Source organism: Populus alba, chromosome 14 (genome assembly GCF_005239225.2).
Source record: "Populus alba chromosome 14, ASM523922v2, whole genome shotgun sequence".
Lineage (NCBI taxonomy): Eukaryota > Viridiplantae > Streptophyta > Magnoliopsida > Malpighiales > Salicaceae > Populus > Populus alba.
Window position 1 is genome coordinate 2401142 of NC_133297.1, and position 15375 is coordinate 2416516.

The 15375-nt window shown below is 36.3% G+C and overlaps 1 protein-coding gene across 1 annotated transcript; it reads left to right on the top strand.

Annotated features, from left to right (window-relative positions):
- Window positions 1-5112: 5112 nt before the first annotated feature.
- LOC118037627 (patatin-like protein 2) lies at window positions 5113-7620 on the top strand. The gene is made up of 7 exons (XM_035043676.2): window positions 5113-5410; window positions 5812-5993; window positions 6116-6302; window positions 6411-6572; window positions 6663-6965; window positions 7076-7248; window positions 7337-7620. The coding sequence occupies exons 1-7, from the start codon at window positions 5249-5251 to the stop codon at window positions 7407-7409; spliced, it is 1242 nt and encodes a 413-aa protein (XP_034899567.1). The 5' UTR covers window positions 5113-5248; the 3' UTR covers window positions 7410-7620.
- The last annotated feature ends 7755 nt before the right edge of the window (window positions 7621-15375 follow it).

The following is a 15375-nucleotide window of genomic DNA, read 5'->3' on the forward strand; positions in this document are numbered from 1 at the left end:
ATTCATTAATAAATTATTTTCCAGTTCATTTTTCATAACACAACCAAACACTGGAAAGTGTTTTCCAGTTTATTTTTCATAACACTACCAAACATCGGAAAATACTTTTCCGGAATTCACTTTCTCCGGAATTCACTTTCCAAAAGGAAACCACTTTCCTGCAAACAAAAGGAGCCTTAGTATATCCTTTAAAGACATGGAACTCATTTTCCTTATCGGCCAGGTATTTTTGCTTAGGTTGTGGGCTGATTTCGAAGAAGTAAACTTGTGAATTACAAATTCTCTATTTCTAGAAAAATTATAGCTCTTCCAATTCATCTTTCCAACTCATATGGTATTGCATTTTCATAACATTTAGAATTTCATGTATTGACCAAAAACCAAGATAGTGTTGGCTTCAACTTAAATTATTATTATTATTATTTTTTTATCACTGGTGGGTCATGAATATTACCACTTGTATCTCTCTCTCTCTCTTTTTTCTTCAAAGTGAGCTGCATTAAATATTTAATAGGATGTAACTAAGTTTAAGCACCACAAAATTCAAGTTTATCTTAATAATAGCAGCCTTTAAGTTTCTATAGATAAATTACAAAAATCTTATTAAAATATTAAAAAAAATCTTACTTCGGACACAAACTAATTACGTTTGAATTGAAGATTTTCCTGTCTGATTTCAAATTCAAAAGTCTTGAATGTTCATGCAGGTCAGCAGATGTTTTATTCCCTGCAAAACTCTCCCCTTTGTTTCAATAATTCCCAGTAATTTCTTCTTATTTGGTCTCTGTTAACATTATCATCTATTTAATTAAATAAAAGAAATAAACAACACATAACCACATAATACAAAACCATTTTGCAAAAAAGATGAGACGATGTTGCTTAAGTCCCCTAGACGGCCAGAAGATTTGATTTGAGAAATTGCCAAGGACTTGATATCCTCGCGTTCTTATCTTCAAGGTCTCAAAGTCTGTCCTTCTGTATGGCTGCTGGGAACGATACCTTGACCTCTAATAGTCATATTTTTTTTAAGGTAATCGGTAAATATTGTCACACCCCACAAAAATTGGCGCGCGGCATCGGCTGGCGATTTTCGTTGTGTTCTAATGATTTGGTTCTTTGGAGTCGCCACCTAGTATTTGGTCACTAGGAACCCTAACTGGTCTTTCAGAGATTCTAAGGCAAGGGACTGGTTGCGTAAAGGGAAGGTACTAACACCCCTAGTACGCCCTACCTAAGGTAAGCTGCTTGATGTTTGGTTTGCTCTATAATCTATGGTGTGTTGGTGTTTTCTAAACCCGTCAATTTATTTTGGATAGAAACCTAAAGAGATTCCATGTACTTTAAAAACTCATTTTTTCCTTAGTATTTCAAGAGTTGGCAACTCGTAAATCGCAAGGAAAAGGAAAAAAAAAACGAAGAAAATTTCACAACTCTTAAAAACAATTTTATATTTTCACGACTCGTAAACCGTGGAGTAAGAAAAAAAAATTTAGAATTTTGAAATGTCTTTGATTACAACCAAAGCTTCTTTCAAACATGTGTGCAGATTTATTACTCCCAATAATATTTTGGATGTTCATCCTTTTAAAGATTTCTTCATCCAAACATTAGTGGTGAATAATAAGTGCAATCTCTCCTCCCAAAATAAGATTTTTATAGTTTTTGGAATATTGGCCAATACCCTTTGGAGTTTTACAAACATGTTGTAAAATCCACAAATGCAAGAAAATGATTTGTGTTTAAGAAATCTATGCGAAAACACACCTTCAAAGCTTCCAATATTTTTTGTATATAAAAAGAAAATTCAAAACCATGTTAGAGTATTGGCCGTATGCAACACGCAAGAAAATAAATTTTTTTTTGACGAAAACGGGTGTTTTTAAACACTGAAATTATATCCCCATAATATAAAAAAAATCAATGTATATAAAAAACAATATATATATATATATATATATATATATATATATATATATATATAGGAAAAGCAAACAACAATATATTTTTTAGACTTTTTGGAATTTTTTTTTATTATTTTTTTAAAAATATATATACATATATATACACACACACACACATGCATAATATAATATAATATTAATATATTAAATGGGCTGGGCCGGCCCAACTAACTGGGCCGGACTCCAGCCCCAAAAATCGTTGGGCCGGACTCGGCCCAACAACAACCTACTTTGGTCTGGGCCGGACCGGCCCAGACCCATATCATTGGGCCAGACCCTGTCTGGCCCAACAACAAAAAAAAGGAAATGAACGGGGGGGGGGAATTATTTTCCCCCCCGCCTCCTGCATGCAGAAACGATTCTGCATGCAGGGGGCAAGAATTTAAACAAGATTAACAAAAAAATGTGCAGGGGAGGAGGCGTACCTGGCACGGCGGAGACGATGGCTTGCTGGCGGTGCTGCGGTGGAGGCGGTGGCAGTGACCTAACTCACGTCGGCTCCTCACGGCGAATTCCAAGTGGTCCGGCGACGTCCTCTCGGTTCGTTTGCTTGGTTTCGGTTTTCTCACTTCCTTCCCGGTTTCAAACCTTCCCTTTGCTTTCGGTTTTCTTGGGTCTCTCCTCTGTTATGGTGTTTCTCTCTCTTCCTCTCTCTCTCACTGTCTCGGTTTTTCTTTCTTTTTCGGGTCCCTCTTTCCGTTCCCCCTTTTTTTTTTTTACACTCTGTTTCTTCTCTATTTATAGGGATATCGGGGCGTGACCGCGTGGGGAGCGAGGCGTGCTGGTCGGTCGGTCGGCAGGCGTCGCTGCCAAGGTGCTTCTCTCGGTTTCGGTGGCGCGCCGGGTGGTCGGCCAGTGGCTTCGGTTTCGGGGGTCCCAAGGCGTGGAGCGTCGGGCCATGGAACGTGAGGAGAGAGGCGGGGACAAAAACCCCGGTTTTCCTCTTCTCTGCTACGCCTGCGGGGGGAAGAAGAAGAGAAACAGTGCCGTTCAAAACGACACCGTTTGGTCTTTTCTCTTTTTTTTTTTTTTTTTTTAAACGCATGAAACGACGTCATTTTGGAGAAAACGCGCCGTTTCATTTAAATGTGGTGCCAGAAACGCGCCAACGTTCACATCAGTCCCCCAATTATTTTTGTTCCTTTCAATTGCGTCCCTGCCAATTTCGGTCTTGTCCGCCTAGTTGTCCGCCTTTTCCACTTTGGTCCTTGGCCTCTGGTTTATGCAATTTAGCCCTCAATTGATCAATAAATTTCCAATTTTTTCAATTAGGTCCCTCAATCAATTCCAAACAGCCCCCCTATCTTTGCGCCTTTTCCAAATTGGTCCCTGGTTTTGGATTTTCACAATTAAACCCCTAATTGGCCATTAAACTTCAATATTTATGCAATTAAGCCCCTGATTTGACTTAATAAAATCCTAAAAATTATAATTTGGCCCCAGAACTTAAATTTCTTCAATTTAAAGCCCAAATTGACTTAAAAATCAATTTTTTTTGCAATCAAATCCCCTATAAATCCAATTAAAAAATCAATTAAACCCACAAACATCCAAATTTGGGCTTCTCTCCTCAAAATTCAAAATTTCCTTCTCAATAGGGTTCTCATCCTTCAAGAATATATTGTCAAAAATCCAATCTTTGTATCTTTATACTCCTTGACCAATTTTCTGACCATTTTCCGAGCGCTTCTGCCTCCTGTTATTTTTCTAACCTTCTTTGGCTATTTATTTTATTTTTTTGCGGGGACCCAAAAATGGGTTACAACAAATATTATTGATGAAAAAATAGCCATTTAGAGGATGAACAGGAAAGAAAAACAAAGGGATTTCAAATAAAACAATAGCATAGAAGAAGGAAAAGTAAAAATTTACATAAGTGAACAATCTATCTAAGAACATCAGCAAACATGAATCTAGCAGATCATTACCCGTGTAATAACAATTTTCTTCTTAGCTCTTTAACCAAGTTGATATTCAACATGATTTTCTGTTACAAAATAATATAAATTATATTTTAAATCTTCATTTAATAACTTAAATTATTAGGTTGAGATAATTATTTAATATGATATCAGAACCTTATTAATCAAGTGGTCACGAATTTAAATCTCACTAATCTCATTCTATTTAATAAAAAATTAAGCACATTGTAATATGTGCTCGTATAAATTTCAAGCTGAAAGAGTTTTTACTTGAGGAAGTAAGTTAAAGAATAATATAAATCATACATAAGAACCTCACTAATTGTTTTAACTATTGAGTTGAGATGATCATTTCACTTGGTATCAGAGTTTTATTGACTAAGCGATTACAAGTTCAAATCCTACCACTTTCATTCTATTTAATAAAAATTAAATATAAAATAATATTAGTATATATAAATTTTAAGCAAAAAAAATATTTATTTAAAAAATATATTAAAAAATAATATAAATTATATATTAAAAACTCATCTAATAATTCTTAAGTAAATGATATATCATTCTGTTTCGAAGAAACTAACAATTACAAGGATAACCCATTTTCCAAGGCATGTATTGTCGTTGACAAAACAATTACGAAAACTATATTTTCATGCTATTCTTCATAGATTATTCAATCTTCTTTCAATTAAAAATGAAGAAAAGGTTTTTTTTTCTTTGTTTTTTTCTTTAGCTATAATGACGAAACTTCGGTTGCAAAATTTTCCAAACACATGTTTCTTCAAATTTCATGTTTATTGTGGATTATCACCTCGAAAATGTTTCCTTTTGAAAATAATATACACACGCATGCATATAAGCCACTCTAGTTGCTTTCATGATTGAAAGAGTCATGGAGGCATATATATATATGCCTCCATGACTCTTTCAATCATGAAAGCAACTAGAGTGGCTTCTTTGTAATTGACTTGTTAACAAGGTTTTGAATTAATTTATTTCGCTGTGTGGAAGAAAACCTACCATTCCCATTTCGTTGTCATCTTTGTTTGATTAATAAATTGAAATATTCAATTATTAATCTCTCGTCCTTAAATTTATGGTCCAACTTGAACCGTGTCCAGGAAAATTACACAAGGTCAAATTTGGGTGATTAAAATCTTTCAACTTTATTGAAAATTCCATGCTTCATGAAGCACAGAAGTCTATAAATACCTCCACACTCCCTTTGGGAAATTACAAGTTTCAAAACTAGATTAGATTTCAGCACTAGCTATATACATCTCCCAAGGCTCTCAGAAAGTTTAAGCTAAACACCTCTAACAATTCCGCTTCTAGGCTCTCGATCAGTACTACTAGCTAGCAATGCCTCTAAACTCCTCCTCAATCTCTCATATCGAGACTTTAAGATCACCCATTCAACCCCCAACTTTTGGAAACCAAATCACTGTTCTTAGTATCGATGGAGGTGGAATAAGAGGAATCATACCAGGAACTATCCTAGCCTTTCTAGAGTCCGAGCTTCAGGTAGTCTAGAAATCGGTCTCTTTAAGGACGTATTGTTGCATGTCAAATAGACCTGCAAGATCATGCATTTTCTTATGCCTGTGCTAGCTCATGATGATAAAAAAAATAGAGTAGAATAAGAAACTCCAGGGAACGATTCCTTGGTCCACTTGAGGTCATTTTATTATGCATGCAGCCTTTGCCCACCTACCACGGAGGCTGTTTGTTTTGTAGTTTTATGCTTTTGCTTTTGCCTTTTTATTAATAGTTTCATCAAAACAATACATCACACTCTCATGCAGGATAATAGTTTATTTTTATCGGTATATAATTGTAATGTTTAATTACTTTCTCCAGGCATAAAATACTCCGTAATTTCATCTCCTATCACTGACTAGTGTGTTTTGCTATTCAAATTGTAGAAGCTGGATGGTGCAGACGCAAGACTTGCAGACTACTTCGATGTGATTTCAGGCACCAGCACGGGTGGCCTCGTGACTGCTATGCTAGCTACCCCTAATGAGCAAAACCGGCCTTTATTTGCCGCCAAAGACATTAATGACTTTTACCTTGAGAACTGCCCTAAAATCTTTCCCCAGGACGGGTAATAATCCCATATATGAATGCCATAATAATGAGTTAAATATAGTATATCCAGTGCTTTGAAACTACTTTTGTTTTGTCCTTCAAATGTCTAGATACTAACTGTATACTCTCTGGCAATAGGTCTCCATTGGCTTCTGCTGGAAAACTGATAAAGAGTTTGAGAGGACCAAAATACGATGGCAAATTTCTGCATAGCATTGTGAAGGAAAAATTGGGAGAAAAACGCCTGCACCAGACCATGACAAACATTGTGATCCCAACTTTTGACATCAAGCGCCTTCAGCCAACAATCTTTTCAAGCTATCAGGTTCGTTATATATACAAACACAACTCTTAAAATTCTATGTGTTGATAAAAGAATCGCTTCACACTGCAAAATATATGTCCTTACAAGACGTACCGCTTTTTTCTTTAGGTGAAGAACGACCCATCCACGGATGCCCTTTTATATGATATATGCATCGGTACTTCAGCTGCCCCAACATACCTCCCTGCCCATTATTTTGAAACCAAGGACCCGTCAGGCAAAGTCAGAGAGTTCAATCTGATTGATGGTGGTGTGGCAGCAAATAATCCAGTATGTTCGTCATTTATCTTCAGCTCTTGAACTTGCATAACTCGTAACATATTGATGAATCCTATCATTAATTTCCTTTTGAATTTCCAGACTTTAGTTGCCGTGAGCGAAGTTTCCAAGGAAATCACTCGGAAGAATCCTGACTTCTTCCCCACAGCGCCTATGGATTATGGTCGATTCCTAGTCCTGTCCTTGGGGACTGGTACGGCAAAATCTGAAGAAAAGTATGATGCAGATGAAGCGGCCAAGTGGGGTATCTTGGGATGGTTGACTAGTGACAATTCTACTCCGTTAGTGGATGTGTTTACAGAAGCTAGTGGCGACATGGTTGATCTTCATATTTCCACTGTTTTCCAAGCCCTCCACTGTGAGGAAAATTATCTTCGAATTCAGGTATATATCACGCTCATGTGGTTATTCAAGATACTAAATTATATTCTCCCACGAAGTCATTAAAACTAGAAAACGATGAACCCTGACTATAAGATATGTGTGAAATGCAGGATGACACGCTGACCGCAACACTTTCGTCCGTGGATGTTGCCACGAAAGAGAATTTGGAGAATCTTGTGAAAGTGGGTGAGAACTTGTTGAAAAAACCAGTATCAAGGGTGGATTTAGGCACTGGAGTCTTTACACCTGTTGATAAGATGACAAATGAAGAGGCTCTCATAAAGTATATATCTCCTCAAGTCTATATATTATAGTGATTTCTATGGCATTTTATTTCATCTTGCTGATTTTTTTTTTGTTTGACTGTATAGGATGGCTAAATTACTGTCAAGGGAGAAGCATCTTCGTGATTCTAGGTCACCAGTTGGAAAAGTTGCTACTTAATTCGAAGTGAATATGATTCGTACACTAGATTGTCCAGAAAATTAATTAGAAGCAAATTAATAAATTTGGAAGAAACACTAAGGAGATTATCTGCATTATGTAATTCTGCTGTTTTTTTTTTTTTTTTTTTTTGTTACAAGAAATGAATAATATGTAATTCTTTCCGTCGTTAAATATGAATCATCGCAGAATGCTGTTGCACTTTTAAATATATTTTTGCTCGCTATCTTCCTATAATTTTGTTTACCTTTTGTTCTTCTTGCCTTGTGGTCTGACAACTCAACGTGTTAATCGTTGTTTTGGCTATACATACATACATCAAAACACACACATATCCAAACCTACTTATTCTTTCTAACCTTGGATATGAATTATGATCATATCCATTGATTCTTACATAGAATCTTTGTCGAAATTAGATGGTTCAATTTGCTGTTTCCTAGTTTTTCCTTATCAAGACCATGTAGATATTTTCCTCGTATTTTTTCCGACAATGCTTGGATTACCTTTGTCACATAAGGAAATAGTGAGAAGCTACCCGAAAGATAAAAGAAAACGAGCGAAAGTGTCAACTAGTATCCAATAGATAAAAATAACACATATTTCACCCAGAAATTGTTTCTCCGAATTGGATAGCCAGCCAGAGAAACGAATTTTACCTGGGTTGTCGAAAGATCTTCGGACACTGGTTCAGGCAAAAATCCTTGATGTCTTTGGCAGCATATATACAGGTGAGAGAGAGATCGCAAAGACCCTGGAGGGAGAAAATTAAATTAAATTAAATAGTTTTCTTGAGAAAATGGATAGAAATATAAGTATAATGTAAGTAGGAAAGACTTGCAGGTGAGACTTCACGTGAATTGTAGGTTTAGAAGAAGTAGCTAGGTGAAGTAATCACGAGAGGAAGGAACAAAATGCAATTGACCATATATATTAAGACAGTTTTACTGGATCGATCGATTGAAAGCATCTTTTAGGCATGGTGTTGTGTGTGTAGGGACGCAAACAAAATGAAGCAAGGAAGTCGACGACATCATTAAGAGGTAAACCTTATTAGAGGCTAAAACGGATGGCAATGTAATGTGTCGCATGTGTGCGGCGTCGCGGTGATCGTCCACCCTCAAGGAAAAACATGGAATATTCTTGGCAAATGTGTAGAGACAAGGAATTCTTGTTTCTTATTAGTAAAATATAGACTGAGAGTCGCCACCTAGTATTCTGGTCACTAGGAACCCTAATTGGGGCATGGAGACTGATTGTGTAAAGGAAATGTATTAGCACCCCAACTACGCCCTATCTAAGGTAAGTTGCATTGTTTTGTCTGATAAAATCTAAAGTCTTATTGTGGTTTCTAATTGTCGGACCGTTTACGGTTTAAGAAAAGTCCTCCTCTGTAAGGAGATCCTTATCTTATCGGGTAAAAACCTAACTATTCTAAGTTGTCAAAAGAAAATGTATTTTTAATATCGGGAATACATTTTACGTATAAATTCACACTACAAGATTTCACAGTTTTACCGATGGAAATATTCTGTCGGTGTGTGACAGAAAGTTTGTCAGTAAATTATTTATCGACTATATTACCGACGGAATACGCCCGTCGGAATACCTTTTGTCGGTGATTCCACATTCCGTCGCTATATCGGTCGAAAATACAAACAAAATATTTACTGACGGTTTTACCGACAGACCGTGCGCGCAAAAAAAAAAAGTTTCCCGCTTGGAATATATCGACGGAAAATATTCCGTAGGTGTTATGTAAATACCGACGGACTAAATCCGTCGGTAAAAGTGTCGGTGATATTTCATACCGACCGAATATTTTCGTCTGTAAATTCATCGGTAAGTTTATACCGATGGATTATTTCCGTCGGTGAATATGTCGGTGATGGGATGGAATACCGACCGAATCTGTCCGTCTGAATATTCAGCGGTGATGGTGGCAGACACTGTCCAATGCCGACGGAGTTATTCCGTCGGTAAATCCCTGTGTAATTTTTTTTTTTTAATTTTTTTTAATTATTTAGAAAAAATAATATAAATTAATGGTAATACAAACCAATTATGCAAATAAAATTTATATTAAGCAACAAAAACTCAAAGTTAAATAATATTCATTACAAAATGAATGTGTTTCAAAAAAACATTAAACGAAATTTTAAATGTAAATAATGTTTATTAAAAATTAATATAAAGGTGGAGGAGGAGGAGGAGGAGGCTGAGGGTTAGGCGACCAAAAAGGATTACGCGCACATGTTCCACCTTGTGTCATGTTTATGACCATTTGACGAAGCTCTTCATAGGCCGCTCTTTGTTGTTCATACTCTGCTCTGTGTTGTTCGTTCGCCAATCTTTGCTCTTCTTTGAGTTGTGTGTACGCCTCTGATAGGTGGTCGCACCTTTACTGCAAGGCCACGAACTCCTTAGATTGGGAGCTCGATACAGATTGGGAGCTCCCAATGGTTGAAGCAGTACCGGTCGACCGCAAGTTGGCAGCGGTAGTGTTGGAGAGCCCGTAAACCCGATTTTTATTGGGTCCACCTGACGATCCAGCCTCCATCCACAAATCCGGATCGAATTCCGGATGGGTTAAAGGATCGTCCCCGTGTCTCTCCCTCAACCGATTATTATAGGTCTCCTGAAAAAATAAAAATAATAATCATATTCAATTCAATAAACATAATAATAACTTACAAAATAAAATGGTTGAACAAACATACCACAAACTGTTGAGCACGGTTGTCAACGAACTATTGCATCCCCTTTTGGCGGTCATGACTCCGCACGTGCGTCTCCACAAATAGCTCCATAGGGCTCGGCTCACGTCCAAGAGATGTAGCCTATAATGAAAAAAATTTATTAACAACAAATTAATTGAACGATATATTTCATTTAAATTAATCTTACCATCCGTTTCGCATGTGCAGCAAACGAAACGGAGCCGCCGGTGTGCATTGTCACCGAGTCATGAATTGGCCGATTCCGGTTGCCAGCATCGGACTGTGAGCGTCGAGTGAACCGCTCAGATGTCACGTGCTGAAGATAGTGCGGCCATATATCTTCCGGGATGTATATCGGTTTGAAATCCCTTCAAACCGCAACATCGTTCCAGCCTTGGAACCCCTTATCCCTCGCTGTTTTTTTGGCCTTTTTCTGGGTTTCATACCAAAAATCACACAACCTAATTCACGCACGAAAAAATTACATTTCGAAACATAAATAATTATGTAAAAAAAAGTCGTATTGTTTTCGATGTTACCTAATTGCCGCGTGATTTTCCCACACCCTCCTCACAACAGTGTCATGTTCATCGTCCCAGCTGAATCGATGCTGTGTATAAAAAAATAATTTTTTAAAATGTTAATAATTTATTTACAATTATAACTAGAATTTATTAGAAATAAGCTGAAAATTATATATTAACACGAACCTCAAATCTACGAAACCATGCATTGATTTGAGGCATCCTGAAGATATTTGACTCCATTGAAACAATGGAATCTCCATCGACGCTTTAAACGCCGATGATATTACTCGGGCGGCCTCAATGTTTGTGAACCTAAAAAGAAATGAAATTAATGAAATAGTGATTACTTCATAAATTATGTTTTAAATTTTTTTTTTTTATATATAAAAAAAACTAAAACCTTAACAAACTTACATTGAAAGATCGCCCTTCCACTGTGCCTCGTACTTGCGGGTAAATTGATTCCGCTGCGAAGGCACGCCGCTTCTGCGATGTGAAACATCGCTGGAAGAGGCAGCATCGGTTGACGACGCAGGTGGTGTAGGTGCCTCTTCTTGAGAGGCACCTAAGGAAACATCAGCATCGCTGCTAGATGAACTTGATTCGACTGGACGTGAACGACTAGCTCTGGTTTTCATTCTGTGCATCTAAACAATTTTATATAAATAATTGTATAAAAAAATTCAAAAGTTAAAAAAAATCGGCAGCACCTCCCCTATACTGGATACTACCCAAATCCACAAACCTGTAAATATTAACAATAGCCATAACCAATTGACCCAATCTATACTAATTATTCCAACATATTCAACTATTAATCCTAAGATAAATTCAACGTTAACAATTACAATTCACAAATTATTCAATAATTATGTTAATACAACAAAACTATAAATTCAAAATAAATAGAAACAATTAAACACAAATCATCAAGTTAGAGTAAAATTAATAATTCTTCCAACATATTCAATTATTAAATCTAAGATAAATTCAACATTAACAATATTAATTCAACAAATTATTAAATAATTATGGCAATACAACAATAAAATATATTCAATAAAATAAAAAAGAATTATAGCCTAACAATTAAAATCAATGGAAACAATTAAACACAAATCATGCAATAATATATAAAAAAATACTAATTATTCCAACATATCCAATTATTAATTCTAAGGTAAATTCAACATTAACAATTATAATTCAACAAATTAATCAATAATTATATATGGCAATACAACAATAAATTATATTCAATAAATTAAAAAAAATATATAGACTAACAATTAAAATCAATGAAAATAATTAAACACAAATCATGCAATAATAGAGTAAAATTAATAATTATTCTAACATATTCAATTACTAATTCTAAGTTAAATTCAACTTTAACAACAAATATTCAATAAATTAACTAATATGTTATTATGACAACAAAACAATAAAAAAATATTCAAAAAAATAAAAAAAAAAAACCTACATCAAGAAAAGAAACGAAATATACATACCTTAATAATGTGAAAAATTCAAAACTTTATCTACATTACAAAAAAAAAAAACACCAAAACAAACAAAATAACAAAAAATAAAAACAACTAAAAATAAATTAAAAGTAAATAAAATAAATTGGAAAAAAACACATACCTTTTAATATGAGGAAGATTCACAACACTAAATCTTGCTAGAGATTGAAGGTGAAATTCTTGAAGGATTGAGGGCAAAAAAATAAAAAATCTGAGGTGCAAAACAGAGGAGAAGAGAAGAGAAGCGGCGCGGGGAGAAGAAGAAAAAATGAGGCGAAGCGGCGGGGGCTGGAACTTATAGGGCAGTTTTACCGACGGAATCACCGATGGACTTAATATCCGTCGGTAACAGGTCAAAAATTCATCGATAATTTTTGAATTTCACACTGAATTTTTAAAAGCCCTCCATATTTTTCGACGTCCGTCGATGATTCCGTCGGTAATATGACAAGTTCAGAGGCGCATTAATTCACACACTTTGGAAATCGTGCGGTCCGTCGGTATTTCTGTCGGTAATATGTGTGACCGACAAATTACCGACGGAAATATTTCGTCGGTATTAGCGTTGAAAAATCTATCGGTGAATCCGTCGGTGATTGTGGCATTTTGTTGTAAATATTTTCGAACTCTCTGTGAGATACTGACGGACTAGAATCCGTCGGTATACCCGTCGATGATTGTGGCATTTTGTTGTAAATGTTTTCGAACTCTCTGTGAAATGTCGACGGATTTAATTCCGTCGGTATACCTGTCGGTGAATATGGCATTTTGTTGTAATTATTTTCGAATTCTCTGTGAGATACCAACGGACTAGAATCCGTCGGTAATGTCGTCGTGTTGATGGCATTTCGCGTTTAATTAATTTCGAATTCTCTGTGACGATACCGACGGATGGTTATCCGTCGGTATTAACGTCGGTAAGTTTGCATTATGCAGGAAAGGTTGTCTTTGTATTGCCTGTTTACTTTTCTGCAAAAACTTAACTGATAAACTGTCCATCACATAAAACAATCCATTGACAAAATACCCGCAGTTGTATGTCTTTCTTCCTTGCCCGTATTCTTCAGTATGGAAAACATATCCATTGACAAAATACCCGTTGTAGCACTTAACTTTTCTTTCAGGGCCGAGGCTTAGTGAAGACAATGACTTAGGCGCACTCCTTCCAATTTGATAAACCTTGTAAATATATGTAATTAAATGTACATCAATAAACAGTAAATGAACTAGAATCTCGTAATGACATGCATACGTTAGAATGAGTTTGTGATAGTGCTTACATGTGTTCTGAACCATGTGGCAAATTGTTCATCTTGTAATTGAAAGATCTGGGATTCGGTCAGCTGCGAGTTATTGGAGAGCAAATATTGTCGATGTTGCCTGCAAGTGATAATGAGTGTATGATATTACAATATATAATTAACAGTATATTACTGACAAAGTTTAATTAGTATTACACATATATAGACTTATTGAATAAATGGTCTCAGCTCATCACAGTTAAATAAAACATAGTTGTGTGCTTGTTTGAATTCTATTTCCGACAAATATCTTCCTCTTACAGCATTTTTAGGTGTGGGTCGTCCAGTATTGAAGAATATTGACAAGTTCCCACTGGAAGGCACTTCACCTCCATCGTCATGCCGTGGAACGCGATTGATTCTTGTTCTCAGATGAGGTTCGAAATAGTACAAGATAAATGTTGATATCTCTTCAACAATATAGGCCTCAGATATCGAAGCCTCAACATGCGCCTTGTTCTTAACTTTTTTTTTAGATTAAACAAGTATCTGCATTGAAGTACAATTCAAGTATTTTCAATTAAGAAAAACATAGAAAATATTTTTAAGATATGAATCCATTTGCAACTGTAATATCTCACTGTTGAATGGGCACATCCATCTATACTGGACCGGTCCTCCATCTTTTGCCTCAAACGGTAGATGTATAGGGAGATGCTCCATTGAGTCAAAAAATGAAGGAGGGAATATCATCTCAAGTTTGCATAGTGTCTCGATGATATTCGTTTGAAACCTCTTAATGTGCTCAACATTCATCTTGCTGGAGCATATATCTCTGAAGAAATGACTGATCTCCGTCAGTGCATCCCATATTCCCTTTGGCAACAAATCACGAAAAGCTAATGGGATGAGTGTTTGCATAAACACGTGGCAGTCATAACTCTTCATTCCATACAATCTGCAGTCCTCTATGTTAACAAGCCTTGATATGTTCGATGCATGTCCATCCGAAAAACACAGATTCTTAAGCCATTTGTAGACTAGCAGTTGTGCGTTTTTCTCTAACACGAAGCTTGCCCTTGGTTTTGCAACCCGTGACTCCTCATAAACCAACTCCATATTTTTACGGTTACAGTATAAAGCTATATCCAATGTAGCCTTCATGTTGTCCTTTGTCTTCCCCTTCACATCCATGACGGTGTTGAAAATATTCTCATACACGTTCTTTTCGATGTGCATGACGTCAAGGTTATGGCGGAGAAGATTGATCTTCCAATACGGAAGCTCCCAAAAGATACTTCGCTTTACCCAATTATGGGTCAAACCAAAACCAGGAAACTTTTGCTTACCTGATTGAAGGCCAAACACAATGTCACCGTACTCTGATACAACATGATGCAATTCTTCACCAGAAAGACGCGGGGATGCAACATCTTTTTCAACTCTGCCAATAAAGCAATCTTTTCTGTTCTTTCGGAACTTGTGATTAAGTGGTAAGAAAGCGACGGTGACAGTAAAAAAAAAGAAGCTTTACCTCGTTTGCTAGCATGAATGCCTTGTTGTTTTCCATGCAGTATGGACATGCGAGTTTCCCATGCGTGCCAACCAGAAAGCATTTCCATAAGCTGGAAAATCACTGATAGTCCACATCAAAGCCGCCCTCATAAGGGAAATTTGTTTTCCTCGATATATCATAAGTCAGAGATCCGGAGACCACAACTGCGCCAAGCTCATCTATCAACGGTCAAAGACAAACATCTATATTCCGCCCCTGGGCTGCTTGGACCGGGTAGATAGAAACATGAACTCCGGCCTCATACACATTCCCGGTGGCAAGTTATAAACTGTGAGAATGACCGGCCAATAAGAATAGAGAGCAGCAAATGACCCAAATGGGTTGAACCCGTCTGTACACAACCCAAGTCGGACATTCCTTGATTCAACAGAAAATT

What these genes read in the sequence shown, in the direction of transcription:
- LOC118037627 (XM_035043676.2), top strand. Translation starts at nt 5,249, where the DNA reads ATGCCTCTAAACTCCTCCTCAATCTCTCATATCGAGACTTTAAGATCA. An exon ending in AAAATCTTTCCCCAGGACGG is followed by an intron (nt 5,994 to 6,115) that starts GTAATAATCCCA and finishes CTCTGGCAATAG; the next exon opens with GTCTCCATTGGCTTCTGCTG. An exon ending in AAAATTATCTTCGAATTCAG is followed by an intron (nt 6,966 to 7,075) that starts GTATATATCACG and finishes TGTGAAATGCAG; the next exon opens with GATGACACGCTGACCGCAAC.